This window comes from Spinacia oleracea, chromosome 6, assembly GCF_020520425.1.
Source record: "Spinacia oleracea cultivar Varoflay chromosome 6, BTI_SOV_V1, whole genome shotgun sequence".
Taxonomy (NCBI): Eukaryota; Viridiplantae; Streptophyta; class Magnoliopsida; order Caryophyllales; family Amaranthaceae; genus Spinacia; species Spinacia oleracea.
Window position 1 is genome coordinate 98,990,130 of NC_079492.1, and position 15,631 is coordinate 99,005,760.

Below are 15,631 nucleotides of genomic sequence, written 5' to 3' on the forward strand. Positions count from 1 at the left end.
CTCGAGAAGATCCCTTTTGATATCGTCACAAATTATATACCCTCAAATCCTATGACCCATTTCTGAACTACTACCATTAGTTTAATTAAAGGGCTAACCTATGACCCATTATTTAACTACTACCATTATTAGTTTATTTAAATGGCTAACTTATAATACTATTTACGTAGAGACGTTTGTACAATTTATGTAACGAAAAATAATAAGTAATTGTTTATAAAGAAAGAAAAAATAAGACAAGAAGTTGGGAGCTTAGCTTAGCTTAGCTGTATATAAATAAAGGCACCTTTTAGACTGAACACACAACACAACCTCTCAATCTCTCAGAAAAAGTATATAGCTACTCTTTTTCTAGTTAGAAGAAGAGCATACAATGGCTTCGACGATGACAATGGAAGCATGGCTTGCTCAACTGGTAAGAATATTCTAATTAATTGCTACATATATATAACTCCCTCCGTTCATCATTATGCTGATAATATAATTTGAATTAGTTCTGTACCAACAAAAATATTTGATATGCTCGATCACTTCAAGATCTATTGCATCTTGCTTCCATGTTCCTTCTCTGAACGATGTATCTTGGAATTTATAGCTGGTAATAAATTACACTACAGTACAATCTTATTGAAATAGGTGCTCTTTACCAAAATAAAAATAAAAATCTGAGACTCAATTACTACAGTATTTGATTGAAATTGGACCTTTGTTAATTGTGGGGGCATTTCTAAGTACTCCCTTCGTGCCTTAATACTCGCACCGGTGCAGAGTTTAAGACATTTGAATTGACTTAATAATTTAATGGTTGCTAGTTGAAAGTGGTGTATTTTTTTTAATATAGTTAGTGAGAAATGTAAAAGGGGTGTGGAGGGGTGAGTGGAGAGTTTGAATTTTTAAATGATTTTTTATAGGGAGTAGGGTGTAGGTGGGTAAGTATTTAAATATAAAAAAATATATAATATTGGTAAAAAATTTCATTTATAGAAACAGTGCAAGTATTAAGGGACGACTTTATACGCTTGTACTCACTTAATGAATGATGGAATTACAAGTCCGTCATTTTACCTTCATTAATATTTCATTTTTAATGTAGTTGATGCTTATTTATGGTTGTAAAGACAACATCATATCTCATCTTCAATTCGTAACTAAAGATCTTTATGTTTATTACTATGTAATTTGCTGAATTAATTAATCATGATATTTGTTTGATGCAGGAAATGGATCAAATTCCTAGTTTTATAGACAATAACTCATATGAACAATATCACCAAAGTGAAACAATAGAAGGTTCTTTTGATGAACAACTTGCTGCTACACTTGGGGAGGACTTCCCCTACTCTCTCTATGCTACGAGCGACGACAGCGCCTCTCCTCATGGAGATTTTGATTGCAATCTCATCGAACAATATATATCAACTCCTCTTATATCCAATAGCAGCGATAATAACAATGACAACAATATCAATAATGATGGCGATAATGTTGTAAGCTCCAACGTTCAAAAGAGCCAACCATCTAAGAAGAAGGGAGCGGCGAAGAAGGGAGCGGCGAAGAAGGAAGTGGCGAAGAAAGAAGCAGTAAGTGGAGGTACAAAAAGGAAACGACAGCCAAGTCAAGTGCAAGATCACATTTTGGCTGAGAGAAAGCGTCGGGAGTTACTCAGTCAGTTGTTCATTTCCCTTTCAGCAATTGTTCCCGGCCTTAAAAAGGTACTTGTTTTTTTTTCAATTAATTAGTCTAGTTTTTAAGTTGCCTTCTTTTTAGATGTATTTGACCAATATGCTAAATTAATGTTGTAATGATAGATCGACAAAACATCGGTATTAGGAGAGGCAATCAAACATATGAAGCAACTTCAAGAGAAAGTAAAGGTACTCGAACAAGTAGCTGCAAAGAGGACTGTGGAGTCAGTAGTTGTTGTGAAAAAATCTAAAGTCGTGGTCGACAATGGCAGTTGTGATAATGGCAATGTATCTTCTTCTACTGTGGATGATTATTGCACAAGCGCCAGTAGTGGAAGAAGCGGCAATGGTGGCGGCGATGATAATGTTTCATCGTTTCCGGAAATTGAAGTTAAGATATCTGGCAACACCATGCTCTTAAGAGTTTATTGTGAACAACAGAAAGGGATATTGGCCAAGTTATTCGCAGAGGTGGACAAACATGATTTGAGGATTACTAATTCTAGTGTTATACCATTTGAGAATTTAGCACTCGATATTACTATTGTTGCACAGGTAATTAATTCCCCTTCCAAATTGATTTAAACATCCTTTATTTTGTTTACTTTTTTAAAACAAATTTGTTACATTCTACTTCTTCAAAGGAATAAAAATACTTATTTTCCTTTTTTTCAATTTTGCAGATGGAAAGGGGATTCAACAAGAAAGTGAAAGATTTTGTTAGAGTTCTTCGGAATGCCCTTCGTTTAGCGAACTACCAACGCCATGAATCGAGTGAAGATGAACATTCCTCATAGCTTGCACCTTCTTTTAGCTAGTTAGAGGATCGGAGTTACCGACGCCATGAATCGAGTGAAGATTTTGTGGTAGCTTGAAATTAAATAGGCTCATTACTTAACTATTTTTTATTTACTGAATAATAAGCTAGTAAAAGCTTGGCAAGGTAGACTACATATTACTCCTTCTTTTTCTTTTTTGGATCTTCTTGTTTTGCCTTCCGCAGATCGAGTTTTCAATGAATAAATTGAAGCATAAATACTTTTGCATACGTAGTTAATTTTTTACATCTTGAAATTTTTGTTTATTCGGTTTTGAAATTTCAAAATTTCAATCACTAGTTAAGGTTTCAATTGGTTGTTATTTAAAATTAAAAACTTTGATTTTGTTGTGGCATTAACAATGAAAGACGGTGGATTAAAAGTTGAGAAGAAACCGAGAAAAAGAATTAAGGAAGATTATTAGAAATAAAACACTCCGTATGAAGTTGGAGTTGAAGGATATGAAGCGGTGTGACTAGCAAAACCGTGTTTTATATGTTGAACTAGTTTACGGCCCGTGCAACGCACGACTACTACTAAAACAATTTATTATTTTAATAGTAATTAAAATACTTGTGATATTAGAAAAACATGAAAGTAAAAAGCATATATGAAAAAGTATAAATTCAAAATTGTGTAAAAAATATATTCAAATGAACTAAATTTGCATATTACTATACAAAGTTAAAAATTACGAAAATTTCATGAAATGCCCTCGAGTTTTGCTGTAATTCACCAAACGCCCATCAAGTTTCAACAATTCATAAAATACCTCTCACCATCCGTACAAATGCCCACCATACCCTTACTGTTAACAGACGTTAAGTCTCCGTTACGGGTAGTTTACCATTCTGCCCTTATTTTCCTTTTGGGCGCCATAACCTTTCCCTACCCTTGTTACCCATTCCAAAGTTCAAAAAAATCGCGACCCTGTAACTGCTTTGCTTCTCTCTCTCTCTCTCCCCTGTTCTTCCTCCTTCTTCCACCATAACTGCATCATCAATCTCACAAAAAGCTTCTGAATTTTGGTGCGCATTTAGTTGGTGAAGTAGTTTTCTGGGTTTTGAACCACACACGCTTTCTCAGAAAGGGGATTTTGGCGAATTGGGCAAGGAAGCTGTAGAAGTTCAAGTGTTGAATTTCGTGTTCTAAGGTTACCCACGCATCGTTTAAGGTATGTAATGTCAATCGCTGAATTTTTTATTCGCTTTTTCAAACTTGTGTTGCGCAAAATTAGGGTTTAGGGTTTCTGGAAAATTTGATGTTGGATGATGACTTGTTTGTTTGTGTTCATGGAATAAAGTAGGAATTGAGTAATTAAATGACATGCATGTCAAGTTGTTAATGGAAATTTATGTTTTTTGTTGATTTGCTTTTGTGTGTTAGGATGTCTGCTGTTTGGTTGTTGCTGCACTATAAGTCTCATGACTTTGATGTGAGGGTTGTAGACACTGATAAATGTCAGTTGGTAGACATATTCATAGATATTTTTGAGGAATCGACTAAGCAAAATGTGGTTTTGCCTGAAAAGTTTAGGTTATACACTACCTCACCCACTGGGAGGGTAGAATTGGTTGATGATAGTGTAATGCTGAGAATGTGGGGGTGGAATATGGGGACTGACACCATAGAGTTGTGGGTAGAGGAATCAGACAGTCCTGGGGTAGCATTTAGGTCTGCTGTAGCTCTGCTTGAAAGGCAAAGGAAGGAGGATGAAAGGAAAATGAGGGAGAGACAGGAAGAGGTTTTGAGGATGCCAAAAGAGGCTGAAGAACAGAGGAGGGCAGAGGAGGAAAAGGAGAGGGTTAGGAAGGAAATGGAGGAACAAATGAGGTTCACAGTTGCCATGGAGGTCCCAGTGGTGGATGTGGAGAATGATGGGGTTGAGTATGTGAGGATTATTACCTCAGATGATGCTGATGAAGTGTTTCCTGGCCTATCTCAACCAGAACCACAAACACAAGAATCCCCCTCTGCTAAGAAACCTACCAAAACAAAACCCAAGAAGAAACTTACCCCAAAAAAGAGGAAACAAAAACCTGCCCCCCCACAGCCTACTGAAAGCACACCCACAACACAAACCAGACAAACTGAAACTGACCCACAATCACCCCAGCCCACACAACCTGAAACAACACAACCTACACAAGAAGCACCCCAGCCCACACAACCTGAAACTGCCCCCCCCCCCCTCTGCTAAGAAACCTACCAAAACAAAACCCAAGAAGAAACTTACCCCAAAAAAGAGGAAACAAAAACCTGCCCCCCCACAGCCTACTGAAAGCACACCCACAACACAAACCAGACAAACTGAAACTGACCCACAATCACCCCAGCCCACACAACCTGAAACAACACAACCTACACAAGAAGCACCCCAGCCCACACAACCTGAAACTGCCCCCCCCCCCCCCCCCCCACCTCCATCACAACAAGCAACACCTGAAACTGCCCCCCCCACCTCCATCACAGCAAGCAGGACCTGAACCAGTGGTCCCAACCAAACCCAAAAAATCAGGAAGGGCTAGACCTAAGGGTTTAGGGTGGGGAAAAAACACAAGTCAAAATGGGAACATATGTTCCTAAATCTGGTAGGGGAAACACAAGGGATCCTAGGAATGGGAAGGGTAAGGGTAGTGATGTGATATCTGATGTTGAGGATGATGAGGAAAGTGAAGATGTTGATTTTGAGGAAACTGGCAGTGATGGGAGTGATGAAGACAGTGAGGATGAAACAGACATTGGTGACTTCATTGTTGAAGAGGAGGGGTTGGAGGATTTGATGGATGAAATCCATGAGAAGTCATTTGAGGATTGTTTAGATGGGAGCTCAAAAATGGACAAAAATTACAAGAATGGGAAAGTGTATGTTGAGCAGGAATATGGTTCAATTAAGCTTGAGCCTTGGTTGATATTTACAGATAGGGAGGCTTTTCTTGATGTTCTTAAGGACTATTGTATACAGGAGGGGTTTGAGTTAAGTGTCGAGAAGGCAGACAGTAGAAGATACACTGCTGTTTGTGCAATTGAGGGGTGTGATTGGAGGATTCATGCTTCAAAGATGGTTGATAAGATGAGTTGGGCTATAAAATCACTGACTGGGGAGCATAAACAGTGTGGTAGACTAGAGGTGAACCCCATAGTGACCACCAAATGGTTAGTGAAGAAGTTATTGCCAGAGATTGAAGCAAACCTAGATGTTCCTGTAGAAACATTGCAGAATGTGACTCAAAAAATGTTTAGGATACAAGTTAACAAGAGGCTATTCTACAAGGTTAAGGTAGTGGCTAAGGAGATTATCCATGGGAGTTTTAGTGAGTCATATGCCCTTCTACCTAGGTATGCAGAGATGATCAAAGAGACTAATCCTGGTAGTTATGCATTGATCACATGGCATAATGATGGTGGGAATGTGGACCCAAGGTTTAAGGCTTGCTTCTTCTCATTTGGTGCACAAGTAAGGGGGTTCCTGAAGGGGTGTAGGCCCATTATTGGAATTGATGGAGCTCACCTTAGTGGGTATTTCAAGGGGATTCTGCTTTCAGCCTTGGGGATTGATGGAAACAATGAGATATTCCTGCTTGCTTATGGGGTTGTTGACACTGAAAGCCAAGAGAGCTGGACCTATTTCATGAGGAACCTCAGGGCACTGTTTCAGAGAGAAGGCTGCAACAAGGATGACTGTACATTCATCAGTGACAGAATGAGGGTAAATTCTGAACTTTTATCTCTTATATTCAAGTTTTTATAAATTCACCAAATACCCCTAAGTTTGAACTTAATTCACCAAATACCCCAAAGTAAAAACTTAATTCACCAAATACCCCAAAGTCAAAACTTTTTTCACCATATACCCCAAAGTTAAAACTTAATTCACCAATAATCCCAAAGTTTAATATTGTTTGCCTTGCCATTGTTTAATCTTAGGGGGTGGATTTAGCTGTACATGAGAACTTCCCTAAGGCCACTAGAAGGTGTTGCAGTCAGCACTTGTACATGAACTGCAAGAATGGTGGTTGGAGTGGAGAATTGTTCCACAAACTATTCTGGATAGCTGCTAATGCTTACAACCCTTATGTTTACAACAAGGCCATGGAGAAGATCACTGACTTTGATCCCAGGGCTACACAGTACTTGGATACATGTACTGAGCAGTGGTCCAGACATCAGTTTGAGCCAGAAGTGTGTTGTGATCATAACACAACAAACTTTGTGGAATCATTCAATGCTGTCACCAAGCCCTACAGGGATTTACCAGTGTTGAGACTGTTTGAAGGTATTGTGTTCTGTTTTTTTCCCCATTTTCTATTTCTGTCAGATTTTCAGTGATTATGTTCTTATGTTTACTTGGTTATTGTGTTAAAATGCAGCTATTAGGGAGTGGTCTATGTAGAGAATTGGGGTCAGATTTGACAAAGCAGCAGACATGGAGCCTCAAGACTTAACTGACCATGCCAAAGTTGAACTGGAGTTGAGAACAGCTGAATCCAGGTTTTGCTACTCTACTCCATGTGGTGGTGGGGAGTATGAGGTGAGGGAAGGCCATGTGAAATTTCCAGTCAAGATTGACAGCAGAACCTGTGGGTGTGGAGTTTGGCAGGTGTCTGGTATTCCCTGCAAACATGGTTTGAGGGTCATTTACAACCAGAGACTAGACCCTCTGGACTTTGTGTCCCATTTCTTCAAGGGTGCTGCTTATAAGCTGGCATATGCAGAACATATGCACCCTATGCCTGACCCTACTCAGTGGCCTGAGTTCAACCTTCCCACCATTAACCCTCCTGGAATTAAGAGGACTGCTGGAAGACCCCCTAAACAAAGAAAGAGGGGTTCCATGGAAGCTAAGAAGAGGAAGAGACACACTTCAGTAAAGTGTAGCAAATGCAAGAAGATGGGCCACAATGCAAGGACTTGCAAGTCTGACACTGGCAGTTCCAAGGCACCACCAAAACAGAGGGTTTCAACAAGGAAGAGGAAAACTGGTGATGATGGAGCAAGCACATCTAAGGCAGCACCAAAATGGAAGAAATCAAAGCAAGCATGAGGTGGGGAATGTTTTAAGAGCACATTGGGTTTTTTGGGTAGTTTTTGATCTTGCACATATTCATTAAGTAGAAAACAGATGTAGTTAGTGCAAAGATGTGTTGTAAGTGAAGCTAAAAAACAGATATGCTTCCCATTTTGGTATTTTGTGGAATTTATGCAACAACAATTATGAAATGTGATTTTATTTCTTATTCATTGTGTCTACTTCATGATTACAAATAGTAGGGTTACAAACATCAATATCCCCATTTGAATTACAAGTTTAACTACTTTTTGTTGTTGTTTTAGCTTTTTCTTCATTTGCTTCAATTCCTCTTGCATATTATTTCTTCCCCTGTTTTCAGCACTTTCTCCTTCGTCTAAGTTTCCCCTGTGTTGTCCTTCGAGCTGCTGTCCCCTGTTTTCTTGCTCAACTACTCCCTTGCACCATCTTAGATTGTTTCAAGGATCACACTTGTAATACAACCTTTGTGGATTGAGCGTTGTATCGGAGCTTCGGATGGCAAATTTCCTACCACAATAACAAAATTTGTTAGGTACTCTAATATATGTGGACTCATTGTGTGTGGAAGATGATTTTGAGACAAAACTCATGATAGAAATCTTATAAGATTAGAAAAGCAAAGCAAAACAACAACAAAAGTACATGAACAACCCAGCAAGGGGGCTTTTATAGCCTACCAGAACCAACGACTACTTTTCATACAAAAAAACTAGCCGTTGGAACAACAAAACTAGCTAAATTTCATGTTAGGGCATTTGGTGAAATAAGTTTGAGATTAGGGGCATTTGGTGAAATAAGTTTGAATTTAGGGGCATTTGGTGAATTAGAAACTTAGCTAACGGCGGACTAACGGTACGTTATTAGTAAGGGTATGGTGGGCATTTGTACGGATGGTGAGGGGTATTTTATGAATTGTTGAAACTTGATGGGCGTTTGGTGAATTACAGCAAAACTCGAGAGCATTTCATGAAATATCCGTAAAAATTATAGTTGTTTACTTGTATGTAGAACGATCTACTAACGTTAACCAAACCCGAATGACTCAAGACTAATTTTCGAAAAGACCCGAGCATAACCGAGTTAGTCAAATACAACATATTTTGAATTGAGTAAAATATTGATAAATAAACTTATATGTTAGTCTACTTACCATGTATTATTATTTTAATTAACATTCTTACTTACCAGTTACCATGTATTATTTTATTAATTGTAGACTAACATTAGAAGTTCATTTATCAATATTTTTTATATTTCTTATCAGATTAAAAAGTTATAATAATACATAAATAAAATTATATCATAAAGGGAAAAAAAAATATTGATTTAGCTTTCCTCCAATAATATATTATGCAATACATATCTATGGTAATTAAAATATATTTATATCTCAGTTTCCTAAAAAAACGTAATGTAATTTATTTATTTTAAAGTAAAAAAATAAAAAAATATTTTGGCGGGAAAAAATCGCACCAGGAAATGATACGTGTCATTCCTGGTGTCTCTTTTAGTATTTAGTAATAGATAATTAGCCCAAGAAATTTGGAGTATAGGAAAACTAGTTAAACTACACTTTTATTTGGCCACTTTGCAACACTTTCTCTGACTACAAAATCGGACCATGTTACTTTTTTAACATTTAGTCCAAATTGTAATATTCTACCCAAGTTGCCAGTTTTTCTATTCGTTCTTAGGCCCTATTCTTTAGAGTTTTACTGTATTGAACTGAATTGAAATTAATTGAACTGAATTGAAATTAACTGAATTGGACTTAACGTACCATAAATAATAAATAATAAATTATTTTTAATTAATTACTAAATAATAATAATATAATAAATGATAATTAATAACTAAATAATAAATAATAACTAAATAATAGTTAATAATAAATAATAATATAAATAATAGTAGTAATAATAATAATAATAATAATAATAATAATAATAATAATAATAATAATAATAATAATAATAATAATAATAATAAGTTGAATTGAATTGAATTGAATTAAACTGAACTGAACTAAATGAACTGCCAAATAAGTCCTGAAAGTGCAGTTAAACCAAAAAGAACATGGCCTTAGCTTAGGGGTGTGCAAAAATTGGTCTGGACCCAAAAAATGGACCGGACCGGACCGACCCAGACCAGACCGGACCGGACCGAAGGCAATCGGTCCGGTCTCCGGTTTGAGAAATATTAATTTCCGTTCTTCGGTCTGGTCTGGTCCAAAACCTGATTTTGGACCGGATCGATTTTTCTTTAATAAAATAAAATATAAACCATTTAAAAACTTAATTTTGTAAATATTGTAAATATTACTATATTGTGATATATTTTATGTTAGCTTCTAAAAAAGGCATAAACAATTGGGTTATATATATATATATATATATATATATATATATATATATATATATATATATATATATATATATATATATATATATATATATATATATATATATATATATAGGGTCCCCCTCCAATAAGAAGATCCTTATAATGAGAAGGATGAGAAGCGATCTCGACCATACAATTAAATTTATCCAACGACTCCCTATTCGCGCGTGGCTCGCAAGTCGCAACAATCAATCTCGGTAAGTACTAAGTAATGACATTTGGTAATTTTAACAGTATTGCAGTGTCAGCTATTCCTCCTTTTTCAGGATGCTTCTCATGATTTTAAAAAAAGAAAAGAAAAGGGGGATTCTTTCCATTTTCTCTCTCCTCCATTCTCTAATCTCAAACCTCTTGTTTTCTCTGCTCCATCAATGGAAACAATACTTAAATACTTATATTGCTTTGCTTCCTACTTCGTCAATGGCGTCCTTAATCGCACAATCTTGTGGGGCTTTATTTTGTTCGTATTGGGGATTAATTTCAATTGATTAAAATGCATTTTCTCTCTCCTCTTCCTTTATCTGTTGTTTAGGTCTCGAATACCTGACTCAATTGATTCCTACCATATATTCTTGTACTAGCATCAGTATAATGCATTTTCTCTCCCCTTCTTCTGTACTAATTAGTTGATTCAATTCGTGTTTTTGTGGGTTTTCGTTCACTTAAAACAGTGATTTTGATCTAACTATTAGTATTTTTCATTTGCATTTGTAGACAATTGAGGAGACTGAAATAAGAAAAATGGACCGAATTTTAGTAATTGGGGAGTGATTGGTATGATCTCATATTGCTGAAACGAAAGAATGGAAATCGCGGTGAAGCACCAATGAGAAACAAATACTACTATCAGACACTTCTTTAGTGTTATTCTTCAATTTGTTCAAGAATATTTAATCGAATAAGAGTATCAATACACTTTTCAGGCTCACGTGTTCGTCACTTCTTTCACCACAATTTACATACACACAAAAATCAAATGAGCAAAAAAATAACTGGGAGGTGACCATATCTCTTTTGCTATTTTCATGGTGTTTTGAGGGTACGGATCCAGAAGGAGGAAAAAAAAGAGTCTGAGACATTTGCTCATTTCATCCAAATGAGCAAAATAAAATTTTAATGAGCCCAAAAAAAAAGGGGAATATTTTTTTCAAATGAGCAAATTTAATTTTGATCGTACACGTGGATGCTCTAAATGACTACTCCCTCCGTCCCTTAATACTCGCACTGGTTTGACCGGTGCGGAGTTTAAGACAATTGAATTGACTTATTAATTTAATGGGTGTTTGTTGATAATGGGGTATTTTTTTTAATATAGTTAGTGGGAAATGTGTAAGGGGTGGTGATGGTGAGTGGGGGGTGTGGATTTTTAAATAATTTTTTGTAGGGAGTAGGGGTGTAGGTGGGGTAGTAGGTAAGTGTGAGAAATAATATAATATTGGTAAAGATTTCCATTTATAGAAGCGGTGCAAGTATTAAGGGACGGCCCGAAAAGGAAAGCGGTGCGAGTATTAAGGGACGGAGGGAGTAAATTCTTTCTCATTCTTCTCGTTATAAGGATCTTCTCATTTGACACGATGACCAAAAGTTTTGAATGTTGCGTAATTTTAAAAATGAGCAAATTTTTTGAAGGTTAAGTAATCTAAGATTTTAAATATTTGATCATTTAGACCCAATGTCCAAAAAATTTGAATGTTAACAAATCAAACTTTAAAATTAAAAAAAGAGCAAAAATATTTGCTCATTTGTGTAAACTATAAAAAAATGAGTAAATTTTTTGGATGTTAAGTAAGCTGAGATTTTTAAAATATTTGCTCCTTAAGACACAATGAACAAACGTTTTGAATATTAACAAATCCAACCTTTAAAATTTTTAAAAAGAGCAAAGATATTTGCTCATTTGTGTAAACTATAAAAAAATGAGAAAATTTTAAAAATGAGCAAGTTGTGAATGTTGCGTAAGTTTAAAAAGGAATTTTTTTGAATGTTACGTAATTTTAGATTTTAAAATATTTGTTCATTTAGACAAAATGAGCAAAAGTTTTGAATATTAACAAATCAGAAATTTAAAATTTTAAAAATGAGCAAAAATATTTGCTCATTTGTGTAAACAATAAAAAAATGAGTAAATTTTTGGGATGTTAAGTTAGCCGAGATTTTAAAATATTTGCTCATTTAGACACAATAAACAAAAGTTTAGGATATTAACAAATGAGCAAAAATATTTGCAAATGAGCAATTTTTTTGAATGTTACGTAGTTTTAGATTTTAAAATATTTGCTCATGTAGACACAATGAGCAAAAGTTTTGATTATTAACCAATCCGAACTTTAAAATTTAAAAAATGAGCAAAAATATTTGCTCATTTGTGTAAACAAATAAAAAAATGAGTAAATTTTTTGGATGTTAAGTAAGCTGAGATTTTAAAATATTTTCTCATTTAGAAACAATGAGCAAAAGTTTAGAATAATAACAAATCCGAATTTTAAAATTTAAAAAACTGAGCAAAAATATTTGCTAATGAGCGAATTTTTGGAAGGTTACGTAATTTTAGATTTCAAAATATTTCCTCATTTAGAAACAATGGTCAAAAGTTTTGAATATTAACAAATTCAACTTTAAAATTTTAAAAATGAGCAAAAATATTTGCTCATTTGTGTAAAAAATAGAAAAATGAGTAAATTTCTTGGATGTTAAGTAAGTTGAGATTTTAAAATATTTGCTCATTTAGACACAATGAACAAAAGTTTAGAATATTAACAAATCCGAACTTTAAAATTTAAAAAATGAGCAAATTTTTTGAAGGTTACGTAATTTTAGATTTAAAATATTTGCTCATTTAGACACAATGAGCAAAAGTTTTGAGAATTAACAAATCCGAACTTTAAAATTTTAAAAATGAGCAAAAATATTTGCTCATTTGTGTAAACTACAAAAAATGAGTAATATGAGATATTAGAATATTTGCTCATTTAGACACAATGAACACATTTTTGAATATTTACAAATCCAAACTCTAAATTTTAAAAATGAAGAATATTTGTGTAAACTACAAATAATGACCAAATTATTTGGATACTCCGTACTAAGTAATCTAAGATTTTAAAATATTTGCTCATTTAGACACAATGAGCAGAAGTTTATAATATTTAACAAATTTTAAAAATGAGCAAAATATTTGCTCATTTGTGTAAACTATAAAACATGAGCAAAAAATATTTGCTCATTTGTATAAACTATAAAAAATGAGCAATTATCGATGTTTGTTATTTTATTTGAGTCGTGGAATTATTGTTGTTGTTGGGTTGACATGGAATAGGTGAAACTTCACTTCTTCGTTTGTATATGGTGTTTATAATAGGAAAAGGGGAGGAAGGAGAAAGAAGAAGAGATTGGAAACAGTTTGCTCATTTCGTATAAATGAGCAAAACAAAATTGCTCATTTCGTATAAATTAAATGAGCAAAAAAAAATTGCTCATTTCGTACAATGAGCAAAAAATATTTTCTCATTTGCACAAAATTTGCTCATTTACACTAAATGAGAAAACTTATTCTGCTCATTTGCACAGTAGAAAAGCAAACTTATTATGCTCATTTTCAGTAAATGTGCAAAACCGCCCAAACTTTTCATGCTATTTTTCTTGATTGCTTTTGGATTTCGATTCATTCCCAAAAAATACTTCTTAAAAACTCTTTTTTTTGCTTGATGTTGATTTTAATTGGTATTTACAATAGACGAATCATAATATAAATAAGATTGTTGGTACAAATTTAACAAAATTAAGCTTGTCTTCACTGTTGTTGTTCAAAGTGTCGTTAATTAGTTACAAAGTACTACTACCCCTATTTAAGTTGAGTTTTGGGTATTTTTCCACAAAATTTAAGAAATAAAAAAGTTAATTAATTACTTAAGCTATAGTTGGAGGAGAAAAGTCAAATTAAAGGAATCCCAATAAGCTACGAATTGCCCAGAAGTTGAACATGTTATTACTTTAACTAGTTTTTAGGCCCGGGCGATGCCCCGAGTTACTGCATTAGTAACATTTAGATTATTCTTATTTCGTATTTAAAAATATTATTAATCAGTTTCTTTTTATTACATTTATTAGTATATTTTTTTACAATGATAGCATGCAATGTGTTATAGCTCGATGGTAAACACTTTAATGTTTAAACGTGAGGTAGATAGATTCTCCATAGAAATGTGTAAATCATCTTTCATTCTTATCCAATATAGCAGTACGCCAGTATTCTTGTCAAGAATTCAAGGTACCGCCATGGATGAAGAACTCAGGAAGAGAGAGAAAATGGGTAAACTCCTCGATTTATTGTCGGAGTGAAGTATTTAGACATATTTTTGAGAGTAAATGGAGTTGGAGTAATCTGGAATTGGAATGGAGGAGAGAGAAACGTGGAGGATGATGATTCTGCCATGGTTGATTGCTTGGAGAGGAGAGAGAAATTTAAACTTATGTAAACCTGGATGCATCTCGTGAAGGAGAAGATGAAATTTTTATTTTGAAATCCTGATGTAATCTCGACCCTTTATTTGGACGCATGAGATCCCTTCTCATCCTTCTCATTTTAAGTATCTTTCTCATTTGAGTGTGAATCTATATATATATATATATATATATATATATATATATATATATATATATATATTCTTTATTACCATAATTTTTAGAAAAAATAAAATCTATATAGAAACGGATCTACAACCGGTCTAAACCGGTCCGATCCGAGTTTAGAACCGATTTTTCAGATCCGGTCCGGGTCTGGTCCAAGCATAATCGGTCCGGTCTTCGATCTGGTCCGGTCCGATCCAGGTTGGGACCGATGAACACCCCTACCTAGCTTAATAACTTTGTAGGAAAAAAATGACCACAATCATAATTATTACAAATTTCCATGAACTTGTGATATAATTAGGCCCAATTTTTTTTCTTACACTATCTCACTACTGTATATTACTCCTTCCATTACAAAATAATGATCCATTTTTCTTTTTTCACATTTGACAATCCACATTTTATATCATTTTTATCTCTAATTACACATTATTAAATATTAAATTTGATATTATCATAGTACTCGTCGAGACGAATCAAACAAGATCTCATGAATTTGTTTTTTCCTTATATATATATTGGAAAGAATTTCGAAAATTCTTTTCAATTATGAATAGTGTCAAAAACCTAACGACGATTCTGTTGTGTGGTGTGCCACACCATCAATTAATGGTGTGACACATTCACACGTGAAGAATGGAGCGCGTAGCCAAACATCAATATAATATAGGTTATACTCTAAAACATTGAATAATTCAATACAATTCACTTTTTTTTTTATGGGGAAGAACAATTTCATTAATAATCAGCTATACGACATCTACAATGATAAAATAGATCTGCATACCACAGATTCAAAGAAAATACATAACTGTTACAATCAAAACAATTACTATTCTGCATCCTAAAGCACATCTCGTACTCCACCGCTTCTAGCTTAACGCGAGCAGTGATTTTCGATGTTTTCGCATCTTTCCAAGTAGAGTCCTTCACAATCTGCGCACGAATTTTTCTGATCGACGAGTTGATGATAAACCCTAAACCTGTATGAATCCAAATCTCCTTCCTAATTATTGAAACCCTAAAAAAATATTCTCATCCATGGA

General features: G+C 34.4%; 4 protein-coding genes across 4 annotated transcripts; all 4 read left to right on the forward strand.

Moving 5' to 3' along the window:
- The first annotated feature begins 238 nt into the window (after positions 1-238).
- On the forward strand, positions 239-2,721 carry LOC110804523 (transcription factor bHLH18). The gene is made up of 4 exons (XM_056833339.1): positions 239-415; positions 1,218-1,712; positions 1,809-2,240; positions 2,369-2,721. Exons 1-4 carry the CDS (start codon positions 374-376, stop codon positions 2,480-2,482), a joined length of 1,083 nt encoding a protein of 360 aa, XP_056689317.1. The 5' UTR covers positions 239-373; the 3' UTR covers positions 2,483-2,721.
- Positions 2,722-3,488: 767 nt separating this feature from the next.
- Positions 3,489-4,703, forward strand: LOC130463403 (RNA polymerase II degradation factor 1-like). Its single transcript, XM_056832527.1, has 2 exons — positions 3,489-3,677; positions 3,890-4,703. The coding sequence occupies exon 2, from the start codon at positions 3,891-3,893 to the stop codon at positions 4,701-4,703; it is 813 nt and encodes a 270-aa protein (XP_056688505.1). The 5' UTR covers positions 3,489-3,677; position 3,890.
- A 366-nt stretch (positions 4,704-5,069) lies between these two features.
- On the forward strand, positions 5,070-6,896 carry LOC130463404 (uncharacterized). Its single transcript, XM_056832528.1, has 3 exons — positions 5,070-6,212; positions 6,431-6,779; positions 6,874-6,896. Exons 1-3 carry the CDS (start codon positions 5,070-5,072, stop codon positions 6,894-6,896), a joined length of 1,515 nt encoding a protein of 504 aa, XP_056688506.1.
- On the forward strand, positions 6,449-7,707 carry LOC130462378 (uncharacterized). The gene is made up of 2 exons (XM_056830516.1): positions 6,449-6,779; positions 6,874-7,707. The coding sequence occupies exon 2, from the start codon at positions 6,930-6,932 to the stop codon at positions 7,545-7,547; it is 618 nt and encodes a 205-aa protein (XP_056686494.1). The 5' UTR covers positions 6,449-6,779; positions 6,874-6,929; the 3' UTR covers positions 7,548-7,707.
- The last annotated feature ends 7,924 nt before the right edge of the window (positions 7,708-15,631 follow it).